We start from the raw sequence: 14545 nt of genomic DNA, 5'->3' as shown, positions 1-14545 counted from the left end.
CAACCCAGGAAGGTTTATTAACTTCCAATTCTGTGTCACGGAATTCATTTATCCTTTTTTTTTTTTTTCGAGACAGCCTTGGCTGTCCTGGACTCACTTTTTAGGCCAGGCTGACCTCGAACTCACTGCCATCCACCTGCCTCTGCCTCCCGAGTGCTGGGATTAAAGGCATAGGCCACCATACCCAGCGAATTCATATATCTTAATCCAAGTCTTTTGCTAGAGGAAAAAGGTTCACAACATCACTAGAATGCCAGGACACTCCAGATGGTCAGAGTTTTAGGAAGGTTTTTGTGAAGCCTCGGGTCAGGTGGGAAGGCAGGAGGACTTGGGCGCCGCGCCCGCGGACGTGAAGCCGGAACTCCCGGCCCCGCCCACCAGTTGGCATTTAGACCCCTGCCGGGTACTCTTTGCAGCCCGCGTGGCCGCGCCCTCCCGGAACTGGCGGGCGCCGCGGCGGTTCGAGCCATGGAGGTCCTTCCCGTCGGAGGGACGAGGGACCCGCAGCAAGCCGAGGTGGCGGCGGGGCACCCGGCAAGCGAAGGCGACGAGGAGCCGCAGCCCCATGGCCGCACCAGCCGCACCGCGTCCCTGGTGAGCGGGCTGCTCACAGAGCTCTACAGCTGCACCGAGGAGGAGGAGGTTGCAGCCGGCGGGGACCGTGCGTCCCGGGGTCGCCCCCCGCGCAGCGACAGCCTGGACAGCTCCACGGAGACCTCGGGTTCCGAGGTATTCCTGGGCGGCCGCGGCGCGGGCGACTCCCGAGTGCTACAAGAGCTGCGGGAGCGGCCGAGCCTGCGCCTCCAGATGCAGTACCTGCGGCGGAAAGGTGAGCGACGGCGCGGGGACTCATGGCCACCTGCGCCCCCTGCGCTTGTTGCCCACGTGCGTCACCTGCCCACCGGCTCTCCCGCGCCATTTGCGCCACTTGTCCCACTTGTCCACCGGCGCCATTTGTGCCACATGCCCCCCTGCGCCAGTTGCCCACCTGCGTCACCTGGACGCCGCCGCCTTGCCGCACGCACGGGGGAGCGTGGAGTCAGTCTTGACTTGACTCCGGCAACCTACTGTCACCCTTTCACCAGGTCTATTTCCTAATGCCCAGCCCCTCCCCCTCTGCAGGTGTGGCTCAGAGTTTGGTCGAGTCTCCCCACCTCCCCCACGCCGCTCAGGTGTCCAAGGCTAGAGTCAATCTAGACTCTAACTTCACCTGAAAGGCTGTTCGGACCAGCTTGGAGTTTCTTCTCTGTGTGCCAGAAGTCACCTAGAAGACTTCTAGGGCTTTCCACCCCGCCCCCTTGCCTAACCACGCCACTTAGACAGGGTTTTAACTAGTGAGGCAGAATAATTGGATAATGCAGTTCGCAGCAGAGCGCGTGAATTCCGTGCCTGCCTGAGCGAGAGTTCCCAGCAGCTTTGGTTTAATCTGGGTCTCTGAGGAGAGTCTGAGCAATTGGCCTTCACGGTGCGGTGCGTTTAACTGCTGCTACCTTCCAACGGCCCGGAGAGCGGAGAAATGGCCTTGGTTTCCTCAGAGGAGAGGCTAATTTGATATTCCTTTTCTTATCAAACTTTGGGGCTCACGGGTGGTCGAGATTATCCCCCCCCCCCGCCACAATAATGATAGTTTACATTTCAGGCAGCTGGACTAGTACAACTGTCTTTTTGCATAGCTGTAGGAAAACCTCAATTTACAAAATTGAGTAAGATGTGAGGAACAGAAGGCAAAGCCACTATCACATTTCTTGCAATATTGTCCTTGTGCTAAAGCACCTCGGGAGGGATAAAGAGAATCAATCACGCAGTGTTCTTGTACTTGCTGTATCCTGTCCAGCTGGTTCCAGGAAAAACAAAACGAAACAAAAGTAGAAAAATAATAAATCTGTCTGCCTTCTCCTACCCGTTTAAACAGTTCTCAGCTTCCTTTTTGGGCTTCTTAGTGAAGTAGGGATCATTTTATTTCGTAAAATTATCTGACTGTGCTAAGAATGCGTGTTTATGGCCACATGCTTGCTGTGGGTCAGTGGTCTAGGCACGGTAACAAAATGGCCTCTGATGGAAACCGGACTGTGTGTGGTGAAGGGGATGGCTGAACTTTGGAGTCAGATTCCTCAGGTGACGCGCTGCACTGCTCCGGCCTTGGGCGAGCTGAGTTAGTGTGCATTAAGGGCTGTGTGAATGTTAGAGACAATGTTCATTATTATAAGCCCATTTGTCATACAAGAGTAAAATTCCCTAGAGTGGAAATCGGCCAGTTTTCCAGCTGCCCACTTCTTCTGTTGCTTAGTGAGAATCGGGGGGGGGGGGGTATGGTTGGCACAAAGGCGGGGTCTGCTGTGGGGTGTTTATTTACCTGCAGAGAGCACTCTGGAAGGCGTTTCTGCATGGGGCTCTGAACATGTCCCAATAAGTAGGATACAGCACAGAGAACTGCACACTTTGCGTTTTTTGGTTGGGCTTTTTGTTTGTTTGTTTTTGTTTATTTTGGTTTTCCTGGACTCGCTTTGTAGACCAGGCTGGCCTCGAACTCACAGTAATCCGATCTGTCTACATCTGCCTCCTGAGTGTTGGGATTAAAGGCATGCACCACCACGCCCAACTGGAGTTGTATCTTAAGAAACATCAAAAATGAGGTAGGATTTTCACACATTTCATACTGCTGTGAGAATTAGTTTAAAGCATGTAGAATTATTATTATTATTATTATTATTATTATTATTTATTATTATTGTTTATTTTGCTCTTAGTTCTTCTAAAATTTTAAGAATTATTTTATGTATTTGGGTATTTTGCCTGCAAGTCTGTGTACCACAGGTGGTCAGTGCCTGCCAAGGTCAGAAGAAGGGGTCGGATCCCCTGGAACTGGACTTACAGACAGTTGTTAGCCACTGTGTGTGCGAGGAGTTGAACCCAGTCTTCAGAAGACCAGCCAGTGCTCTTAACCTCGGGGTCATCTCTCTTGCTCAAGAACTTAGAATTATTTGATCCTTTTAGAGGAAATAACATTTCCTGCCACGTACGAAAAATTAGCGCGGTTCTAAAATGAAACGTAGAGAGTAGCTCTTAGAAGACCACACAAAACCACATATTTAAAACAAAGCCAGCATTGCCACATTCATCTCCATTACAAAATGTGCTGACATTTCACAATCGAGGAAGTTGTTTTTAGTCCCTTTTTATTTTTGAGGTCCTGGGGTTTGAACAACCAGGACCTTGCATATGGTAGGCAAGGCCCCTACCACCGAGCCCTCTCTTACTTTGTATTTATTTGTTTGTGTATGTGTATGTGCGTGCGTGTGTGTGCATGTGTGCCTGTAGAGGCCAGAGGCCAGTGTGCCACCCTGACGGCATATGGGTAAATTTGCACGGTGATTATCTGTCTCCACAGCACTTAAGCTCTTGAGACAGAGACAGTAGCCTACTTACTTGTGTGGTCTGGCTTTGAACTTGTGATTCTCCTGCCTCAGGCCTCTTGAGTAGGTGGCAATATAGAGCCTGCACCACCAGACTCAGTAGCTGTCAATTTTCAAGCACGGAAAGGCAAATGTGTCCCTGGAGCCCGTCACAGTAAAATTAGCCCTTGCCTTCTTGTTACAGGTAGCGTCAAGGATAACAAGTATCTTTCAGAATTTGTCTTATGAGCAAAGTGAGAGATGAATGCAGGATATTGGACAGGATATTGGACTGGATATCAGCTGAATTTGTCCATGTTACCTTGAATGAAAACCTAGAACCAATGGGTTTAAATGCGTTTTCTAGACATGGGCCTTCTGACTATTAGCACCCTGGGGATTTGTATCCCTCTCAAGGGGTTCGCTCTTTGTCTTCTGCTAGACTGTGGCGAGCTGAAGACCATTCTGCGAGAGCTCAAGTACAGGATTGGCATCCAGTCGGCAAAGCTGCTCCGGCATCTGAAACAGAAAGACAGGTTCCTGCATAAGGTTCAGAAGAACTGTGACATCGTGACGGCCTGCTTGCAGGCTGTGTCCCAGAAGAGAAGTAAGTCCTGGGGTGGGGTGTGCTTCTTTGTATCCTTTGCCCCTTTTGCTTCCAGTGGGAGTTGCAGCAGGCACTGCTTTGCAATATTTTGAAAAGTTCAGGAACCAACCAAACAACAGAGCTTCTCGTGTTTTGTTTTTTTGTTTTTTGTTTTAAGATTTATCTGCTTTATTTATTGCATATGAGTGCTTTACAGAAGAGGGCAGCAGATAGATGGTTATGAGCCACCATGTGGTTGCTGGGAATCGAACTCAGGACCTCTGGAAGAGTAGGTGGCGCTCTTAACCACTGAACCACCTCTCCAGCCCGAGCTTCTCATTTTTAAATTTGAAAAAAATGAATGCTTTATGTCTAATGTTAAATCCTGGCTGTGTTAGTTACGAGTTGAGGTCACAGTTCACTCTGACAGTGGTTATTTTTTTATGTGATTAAAAAACAAGCATCAAACGGATGTCACTTAGTCTTGCCCTTGTTCCTTTAATCCTGTGCTCTAATGTGGAAATTAAACACTATCTAACCAATGAGAGCCGTGCACAGCCTGCTCTTGACTGCTCTGGAGCCCAAGAAGGGCAAAGTATCTGAACAAATGAAACCTTCATCGTTCGTTACCCACTTTTAGCTGAGAGCTGCCTAGCTTGTTAACTGAATTAAAAAAAAAAAATTGTTCAGTTACCGATCCATTTTAATTGTTAGCTATTAACACTTGTGAATGAATTTTGTAGTTCTCCATACAGTTACATTGTGTTTTGTTCTGCTAACGTGTCCCTGTTTTGTTTTGCGTTCTTTTTGTCAACACGCAGCGTGGCAGAGCGGGGTTCAGGTATGGCAAATGCAGGTGCAAGTGTCATTCTGATAAAATGCTTGCTGCGGGTTTCTTGGGTGCATGTCAGAGTTGCTTTTTCTTATTACTTTCCTCTGCCGCATTTTATATGTAATGTAGCAGATCGACGTTTTTTTGTTTTTGTTTTTGTTTTGGTTTTTTTTTAGTTTTAAAATTAACATGTGTCTGTTTTCGTGAAACAATGTCCAGGGCTTCATTAGTTTTCAGTAATAACATTAGCAGCTTAAAAGCCCATCTAAAGGTGTGTTTTCTGCCTCCTCTCAATATGCTGCTGTATGCTATCCTCAGCTTACTTATGGCTTTGACATATAATGCATATGAGGCTTAATACTGGCTAGTGGTACAGTGTAAGAGGAATAAAGCTGAGTAGACAGACTTTCTTCTAGCCAGGCACTTATCTCAAGAGCTAGAGAAGGATAAAGGAAGGGTGTGTATGTGCATGGATATGCATGTATGTGTGTCTACATAGAGTTGGCATACGTTATATGTGGTAACTTTTCATGGATTCTGACTGATTCAAATGTGTTAGGTAAAAATTATTTCCTCCTAATATGAGAGACTGGCTCTGATTTTTTCCTGTATTTATTTATTTATTCATTCATTCACTTATTTTCAGTTTCTAAGACAGGGTTTCTCTTGTAGTGCTGGCTGTCCTGGACTTGCTTTGCAGACCAGGCTGTCCTTGAACTCATAGTGATCCCCCTGCCTCTGCCTCCCAAGGCGTGCGACGCCACACCTGGCTTGATTTTTTTCTTTAAATTTTGTTTTTATCTACTTAGTTATTAGCTTTTCTACAAGAAGCTAAAAGCACAGGCCGGAAAAAGCATGGTGTTTTGATGTGTAGGGGAGGTGGAGCCAATGAGAGGAGGCAGAGCCAATGAGAGGAGAGGCAGAGCCAATGAGAAGAGGCAGAGCCAATGAGAGAAGGCGGAGCCAATCAGAAGAGGCAGAGCCAATGAGAGGAGGCGGAGCTTGGGGGCTCTAATGTTAGGCTTTAGATGGATTTGATTGGAAGAAGGATTGACATTTGTGTCTTTTAGACAAATGTGCCGACTAGCACACAACTCAACTCAAGAATCTCTGAATGTATTCTCACTGTGTATGTTAAATATATCTCTTCAACTCTACCCATTTTTTCCCCCTTCTTCACTCTAGAGAATATTGGGCTGTCCTGAGCCTTTCCCAACAAGCTTAGTTCCTTCCTTGGTGTTAGAAAGACTTTAGAGTTACAGACTTTAAACTCATTGCCTACTTCTAGTACCTCATGCTCTTTCTGCAGAGTCACCTGCAAACACGCTTAGACTTCTAAGAACTGAGACTCCACTGCAGCACAGGGCACCATCTCTCATTTCAGTAGCAGTCACAATGACATTCAAATGCAATCTTGACTTATTTCAGTAGATGCAGAAGTTTGGGCTGAGGACATGGCTTGTCAGGTAAGAGTGCTTGTATGAGCATCTGATGGGTTTGGACACCCAGAAACAGCCAGGTAAACTAAATGACTGTTTGTAGTTTCTTACAAAAGTCTTATGGCAGAGTCTTCGTTATTGTTCCAGTGCTGTGAAGGGACACCATGACCAAGGCATCTCATAAAAGAAAGCGTTTAATTGGGGGCTTGATGACGGTTTCAGGGCATTGGTCCATGACCGTCATCGTGGGCAGCATTGACAGTAGGCAGGTAGGCATGGCACAGCATTGGAATAGTAGCTGAGAGCTTACTTCTGATATACAGGCAGGAGGTGGGGGGGAGGGGAGGGGAGAGACAGAGAGAGACAGAGAGAGACAGAGAGACCATCACAGACAGTATCTCTTCATTTTAAATCTGAGGTGGGAATAAGACAAGCATGGCCTGCGAGGGAGGGTGGCACATGCCTGTACTCTCAGCTCGCAGTAGCCTGGAGAAGAAGGATCAAGATTTTGAGGTCAGCCAGACTTTATCTCAAAACCAAAACCAAAACCAAAACCAAAACCAAAATCAAACAACAACAACAACAAAAAACAAGCAGGAAAGAGGGGCAGGATCAATATTTGTATTACAGAAGAGTATGTTTTCCTTTTATATCACCTAAGAATATTTATTTTTAAGAGCCATTTAATGCTAATTAAAAACAGCAGCTGTGATCATCTATTGAGAAATGCCTTATGCCTAGCCATTGCTTCCCTCTCTAATGGCGGCTCCTTTAAGCACACAGTATTAGAACACTGAGATTCAGCAAGTTTAGCTAATTTGCCAAAAATCAGTCACATTGCTGAGTGACTGAGAAAGAACCAAGAGATAGTAGTCTCAAAAGCCCACATTTCCCACCGTAAGTCACAAGTGCCTGTTTTTTTTTTTTTTCCCCTCTCTAGTTCTGCGATATTGTTGCAACATTGCTGAATTTTGTAATGTGCAGAAAACAGAGTAATTCCTGGTTTATACCAAGTGCTGCTTTAGCACAGTCTGTTCAGGAAGGATGTGTTTATCTTGGCTAAATGATTGTATTGTACACTTGCCGTGTAGGAAACCCTACTTAAAGGCTCTACAACAATGAAAGGAATTAAAGGGGAGTTGGGCCAGGAGGACCAACAGTTTGAGGCCAGACTGTGTTACACAGTGAGACCCTGACCCAGAACAACAGGAAACCTCCTCCAAACTTTTGACCTTCCTGTCTCTACCTCCCAAGTGCTGGGAACACAGGCATGTACATCATACCCAGTTCATGTGGTGTTCCAGAGCAAACCTCGGGTTTCACGAATGCTAGGCCAACACTCTACTGACTGAGCTGCTTTCCTAGCCCCTCAATGACATTTTTGAGCAAGAGACCCCTAAGTCACGTCATGAGCTCTGTGTTTAAGGCTGGTGCCTTTTCAGCCCTGGATTTCTTCCTTCTTGTTCTTTTACCCTGAGCTCATGAAGGTATATTAGATTCTAGAAACTTTATTTTGTTATTTTTTTGGTGCTGAGGATCGTGCTGAGCTGCAACCCTAGCCTAAAAGCTTTATTATTATTATTTTTTTTTGTGAGCATTCTGCCGTCCTGATCTAAATCCACATGCAGTTGTTCCCGAAGTCCATCACACTGCATGACAGTCTGTATCCTAGCTTTGCCACATATGTCATATTTAGAGGCATTTAGAGGTATAGCTCAGTAGCCAAAACAAACTCACTCCTTTACTCACTCACCCACTCACCCACTCACTCTTACACATTGGTTCTGTAGCATGCCAAAAGGCTTAGACAATTTCACTGAAGAATTCATTTACCACTGAAAATACATTCTGTGATGTAATGTGTCACTATACAGAAAAGCATTCAAGACATTTAGGGAATAGCAAAGGTCTACATGTCTGGATATTTGCTTATCAAGCCTCAGGAACAGATACTGCAAGCCCCATAGAAGCTCTGGCTGCTCTTCCCTCATCTATGAAAGCACGAAAGTGCTTTCGTTCACACTTCTGCTTTTTGTATACGTTCCCAAGAACACGTGGTTCTGAAATACTGAGTAGCAAGGACAAGCCTGGCTGTGAAAGGAGGGGTAATTTTCTATCTGAGATAGAAACCATAAAGTCTCTGGGGCCTGGTCTGCTGTTGGACTCCTGGGAGAGTTCCCATGATGTCTCTTCAGCAGAGTCAGAGGGTTGAGTTGAGAGTGAGGCCTGTAACATGGGTCAGGCTGTTATTCCTAGCACTCCCGTAGCCTTGCCTAGTTAGCTCTTAGCAGTAAGTGCATGAGCATTCCTGTGGGTGTGGAGAGGAGGGCCAGCATTTCAGTAGCACCTTGCAGGGTGAAGCAGCTCAGATATGAAATAACCTAACGCAGCCTCCTGCGCATCTGTCCTTAAGCGGACTGCAGTGTCCTGGCTAGTCTTAGGTCGACTTGGCACAAGCTGGAGCCATCAGAGAGGAAGGAGCCTCAGCTGAGGAAATGTCTCCATGAGAGCCAGCTGTAAGGCATTTTCTCAACTAGTGATCGGTGGGGGAGGGTCCATCCCACTGTGTGGTGCCATCCGTGGGCTGGTGGTCCTGGGTTCTCTAAGAAAGCAGGCTGAGAAAGCCATGATGAGCAAGCCAGTAGGCAGCACCCCTCCATGGCCTCTGCATCAGCTCCTGCCTCCAGCTTTTCAATCTGCTTGAGTTCCTGTCCTGACTTTTTGGCGATGAAGAGCAATGTGGAAGTGTAAGCTGAATAAACCCTTTCCTCCCTGACTTGCTTTTGGGTTGTGGTGTTTTGTTACAGCAGTAGAGACCCTGACTAAGACATGCAGTGTGTGTGTGGGAGTCGGGGCAGTGTTCAGGAGTCTGTGCTCTCCTTTCACCTTTATGTTGGTTTGGGCGAATCAAACTCAGGTCCTCAGGCTTGTGTGGCAGGTGCTTTACTCATCTTACCAGCCCAGTGCAGTGTGTGTGTGTGTGTGTGTGTGTGTGTGTGTGTGTGTTACTGTTCTAAATTTATTATGATAGAGATTAAAACAGTAACTAGAAAATAGCAGTGTGGCCAGGCAGTGGTGGCGCACACCTTTAATCCCAGCACTTGGGAGGCAAAGGCAGGTCAATTGCTGTGAGTTCGAGGTCAGCCTGGTCTACAAAGCAAGTCCAGGACAGCCAGGACTACACAGGGAAACCCTGTCTTGAAAAATCATAAATAAACAAATAAATAAATAAGTAATAGCAGTGTGGAGACCATTTGTCTTACTTTGTTGTTGTGATAAACACCCTAGCCAAAAGCCATTTTGGGAAGAAAAGATTTATTTTATGTTACAAATTATGGACCACCACAAAGGGAATTTAGGGCAGGAGCTCAGTGCAGGAACTGATGCAGATGCCGTGGAGGAATGCTGCTTAATGGCTTGCTCCCTGATGGCTTGCTTAGCCTCATTTTTGTTTGTTTTGTTTTGTGAGACAGATTCTCACATGCAGCTCTGGTTTTCCTGGAAGTCACTCTATAGACCAGGGTGGCCTCAAAGTCACAGAGATCCACTTGCCTGTGCCTCCTGAGCCCTGCGATTAAAGGCATGTGCCAGTATGCCCAGCTCTGCTTGCTTTCTTATACAGCTCAGGGCCACCTGCCAGGGGTGGCACCACTCACAGCAAGGCAGATCATCCCACGATGATCACTATCAAGAAAACACCCTTGCCGACTTGCCTGGGACTGATAGAGGCTCTTGCTTATCGAGCGTTCTGCTCCCAGGCACCTTCAGCTTGTGTCAAGTTGACAAAACCAAACCAAACCAAACCAAAACCAACCAGGGCACCAGGTATACGGCAGGGAAGAAACTTCCAAAGAGGCTGCTACAGTTAGTTTTTCCTCAAGAGGCTGGGTAACCCTTGCTCACTGACAGGGTCAGCTGGCTGTGAGCAGCACTGAAGGTGATCCCGATAGAACTCCAAGGCCAGGATCCTCGAGCCCTTCTCTTAGGGCCGGAGAGGCCCTCGAGGGCAGAGGCTTCTGTCCCCCACTTGCAGGTTGAAGATTTGGCTTTTGATGTCTTGCACCTGGCCTTCAGCGTGCATTTGCTCATTGGGTGTTCTGATTTAGGTGAGGTTCTCTGAGAAAAAGCTTCATTTCTCTTGTTATATATGTACGCGCAACATAGATCAGCCCTACCACCAAGGGTATGGGGGGTTTTACCCTGTCAGCAAGCAGCAAGCAATTCTGCAGTGGACAGCAGCTGAGCGGCTTTTAATTCAACTGGATTCTGACACCATCTACCTGGACATGGGTAGCCCCACTTCAGAAGGCTGGTTATATACCCTGCCCCGCCCCCAAGTTATTATCTGTGCTTATGATGGGGTGGCTAGACCCAGCTTTCCCACAACCCACTGCTCGAGTTACTGAGTCAGAGGAGCTCGCAGAACTTACGGCAACCACACGATGACCTCATCAAGGCTGCAGAAGAAGAGATGCATGAGGAAAGACATGGAAAGAGGTTCAGAGCCTCCATGCTCTTTCTGGGCTAGTCACACCCCAGGAACTGTTGCATGCCCATCTTGAAGCTTTTAGGTCTGTCTCTCTCTGTCTCTGTCTCTATCTCTTCTGGATATTTCATCGAGTGCATATAATTATGCATAGAAAGCCATGGGGAACCATGGTTGGAGAAAGAGGTGTGGTCTAGTGCTGCTGTTGTGGGCGAGTGGGGACCTAGCAAACCTGCTTATTCAGAGTCTAGAACTCCTTCCTGGGCACCCGGCAGGGCTCCTTCAGTTACAGAGTGCATATGTGGGCGTCTGCTAGTGGATGAGACCAGTTAGAGAATTGCTTTGTGCTCTGAGATAGAAAGGTGGAATGAGATGAGTGTGTCTTTTTAGTTTTGGCCTTGAGGAGACTAAAACGGGCTAAAGTATGGGGAGGAGGGATTGAGACCGAAATTGTTTTATTTTCCCTGTTTTTGCTTTCTGAGATGTAAAGTGTTTCAACAGAGGCCAAGGGCATATTAACCATGTTGTTCTAGTCACCTAGTAATAAGGGCTATCGGCCTGATGAATCAAGCAAGATCTGTGGGGGCGAAAATAGGAAACAGGTATCGCCGAGTGTCAGAGTTCTTGCCTCCAGCCTATGCGCTGAGCCTGCCCAGAAATGGAACGTGGTGTGGGAGCAGGCACTGTCCAGCCTGAAGGAGCGAGGGCCCGAAGCGGGGAGCCAGCTCCTCTAGGGATCGATCCCCACTCTCCAGTCTCTACTCTGAGCTTCCCGGCTGCCAGGGCCAGGCCTGTGTGACCATGGTGTGACACAGGCTGCCTTTCAGTTTTGCCCTGCTGGGCTGGGATTTGGCCTTCTGGGCCTATGATGTCTGTTTCTGCTTGGTGGTGTGCTTTTACAGTCTCAAAAGCCCGCTGCTGTTCTTTGTTGATTTCCCATATTTCTTGTAGGTTATGATTTTTTTAAAAAAATTCTCTTTTCTATATTTTTTGTGTGATTTCTTTTTTCTCGGAACCAGAATTAGATGCGCTCTTCCCCCATCTGCCATTGTACTCAGATGTACTGTGTGTATGTGTGTGCATTTGTGTGTGCAAGTTCATTTGTCTGATGTATAAAATCAAGCTAACATTTAGGCTATATTTGATGTGTAGAATGAAGCTAACATTTAGATTAAAGAAGATTTTTAAATTTTGAATTTGAATGTGGGCTTGTGAATTTTATCCCTAACTAGTAAATAGTGATCAGTTTGAAGTATGCTTACAACATCTAATTAGTCTCGTGGTTTTCTCTGAAGTAACATAGCTTCTGAGAAGATAAAAAGAAATTGGCTATTGCAAGGGAAATTGGTTTATTGCAAGGGATTTTAATATAGATTTTTAAGCACGAAGATTAAGAGAAAGAGGTGCTTGGGAAAAATATGACACATATTCTTGTTTTGTTTTTTGGTTTGTTTGAGACAGGATCTCATTATGTAGTTCTGGGTGGCCTGGAACTTGCTACATAGACCAGGCTGTGGGAACTCAGATCTGCCTGCCTGTGCCTCTTGAGTGCTGAGATTAAAGACATGTACCGTTATGCCTGGATATATATTTAACTTGTACATTTTAATAGCAGTTTCTCTTCATCAAGAAAAAAAAATATGTTTGCACATCTTATAGCTAAGAATGTTGTCTCCACTTTTTATAACTTATTACGAGGTATACTGAGAACTTGCATTATGTTGAGCATGCTACAATAATACCTTTTGAACTTGTTTCTGAGAGGTTCCCGTGGCTTTGAGTTAACTGATATATATATCTTCTTGTGACCTCATTTAAAAATAACCAGATTTTGGGAGGAAATGTTTCCATATCTTGGTTGTGGTAATCTAGAGGTGAAGGAGAATTCAGTAAATTCAGAATTTACTCACAAGTTTTGGCTGAACAGAGTGTGAGGCCTGAAGGGAAGAGTGTTGACACTCTGAGCTGGTTGATGACACAATCTGGACTCCTAAGTTGGTGTCGTCATTATCAATAACTCCCAGCAGGGGGAGCACTCTTAGGCTTTCACAAGAAAGGCATTAAAGTTCAAACAGTGTATGCTTTCTCATCCCAGGAGGTAAGAAAGCCCACGAAACTGAAACTGATATGATCTGGGACAGACATAGGAAACGACTGAGGGAGTTCTTTTAAAAATCGCTTTCTGTACATATTATTTTTGCATTTGGCTATGATAGAGTACTTCTTGAGCTGAGATGTTTCAATCAATTTGAAGTTAAAAAGAAGCATTGCCATTAAATTATCTTTTTCAGGCTCTATGTATGCAAATATCACTCATTCACTCAACAGGTATTTGCATGCATGTATAGCTTGCCAGACGTGATTATAGGTGCTGGGAACAGGGCAATGAGCAACACGTCCAGGGTTAATACCACATAATTCAAAGCACCTTTTATTGCAAATGTGACTCCAAGATGAGTTTGACTCTCTCCCCAAAGGGATAGGTCGCTGTTTTGTACAACAACTTACCGCGTTTTTCTTGCGCTGGATATCGACTCCACAGCTACATACACTGAATGCCTCCTTGTAGGAATTTTAACATAGATCTTAAATTCCATTTTCTGTAAGGCAAGAAATTATCGCTGTGCTCCCAAAATTTCATGTTTATTGAAGTCATTTGGGGATTAAAAGTTAAAAAAAAAAAAAGACACTAATGCTTGGCTCATACTTCCCAACGTTTAGATTTAATTGACACATTGATTTTTAAGCTTCTGGAGCTGTTCTTGTGGACAGAAACGTCTGGAAACCTGTCGCTGTTAATTTAAAGGGAGGGTCTAATACAAGTTTATTATTATCCCTTTAGTTATTACAGCAGTTATCTCTAACCCGATAGCAATTAATGAAAATGTAGACACCTGTTATACTTTAAAATAGCCTTGGTTCACCTGGAGCAGGGAAGATATTAATCCCCTAAACTACCTCCCATATCTCCCTGCCAAAATCCCATGCCATCTGCTTCCAGTAATTTCTACCAAGCTACCTCCCCCCATCCATAATCCCAAATACCTGCTGATGTTTGTCATCTAAGCTGAATCCTCCACCCACACCTGCCATGTGCTGCCTCCTCACCTCACCCGTGGCAGCGGCCTCCTTCCTCCTCCTCTTCCTCTCATCTCCTCCTGAGAGCCTCTTCCCTTCCCCAGAACTTCTCTTTCCCAAAAGCCCGGGAACCTTAGCCACACCTATCCCATTTGCCCTGGTCGGGTGTGTTGGCTTTTTTTTTTTTTTTTTTTTTTTGAGACAGGGTTTCTCTGTGTAGCCTTGGCTGTCCTGGACTCACTTTGTAGACCAGGCTGGCCTTGGACTCACATCAATCCACCTGCCTCTGCCTCCTGAGTGCTGGGATTAGAGGCGTGTGCCACCACACCCGGCATGTGTTGGCTTTTTATTGGCCAAACAGGAATCAGGCTTTAGGCAAGGTTACAGACATTTTGAGGTACATGAGATAGTCTGCTCATCTGGGCAGCAACCAGACCAACCCCCAACAGAAACCCGTAAACTATTCCTTAACATTGGTGGATTCCTGAAGAGAAGGACGAGGGCTGCTTCTCCTTTAATTCCCTCCCCCACTTGGAGACAGTGCGTCACTGTAAATCCCAGGCTGGCCTGGAATCTGCGGTGTAGCCCAGGCGGCTGGAGACCCTCAGGGATTCTAGGCATGTGTCATCGCACTCAGCTGAGTCCTGGTTTTGCGACCATAGGCAGCGTACTTGACCTGGTGGCGACCACTAATGGCCCATTACTTGTTTTAACCGTGTAGCGTTTACACCT

General features: G+C 46.1%; 1 protein-coding gene across 1 annotated transcript in view; it reads left to right on the top strand.

The window, feature by feature from the left end:
• Window positions 1-252: 252 nt before the first annotated feature.
• The window catches only part of Tbc1d30 (TBC1 domain family member 30), a 78638-nt gene continuing 64345 nt past the window's right edge, over window positions 253-14545 (top strand). The window contains exons 1-2 of the mRNA XM_051170395.1: window positions 253-829; window positions 3835-3999. Of these exons, the coding sequence (XP_051026352.1) occupies window positions 469-829; window positions 3835-3999 (526 nt within the window). The 5' untranslated portion in view covers window positions 253-468. The remainder of the gene's footprint in view (window positions 830-3834; window positions 4000-14545) is intronic.

This window comes from Acomys russatus, chromosome 28 (assembly GCF_903995435.1).
Source record: "Acomys russatus chromosome 28, mAcoRus1.1, whole genome shotgun sequence".
In the NCBI taxonomy this organism is placed as follows: Eukaryota; Metazoa; Chordata; class Mammalia; order Rodentia; family Muridae; genus Acomys; species Acomys russatus.
This window is presented reverse-complemented; position numbering and strand designations above follow the sequence as displayed.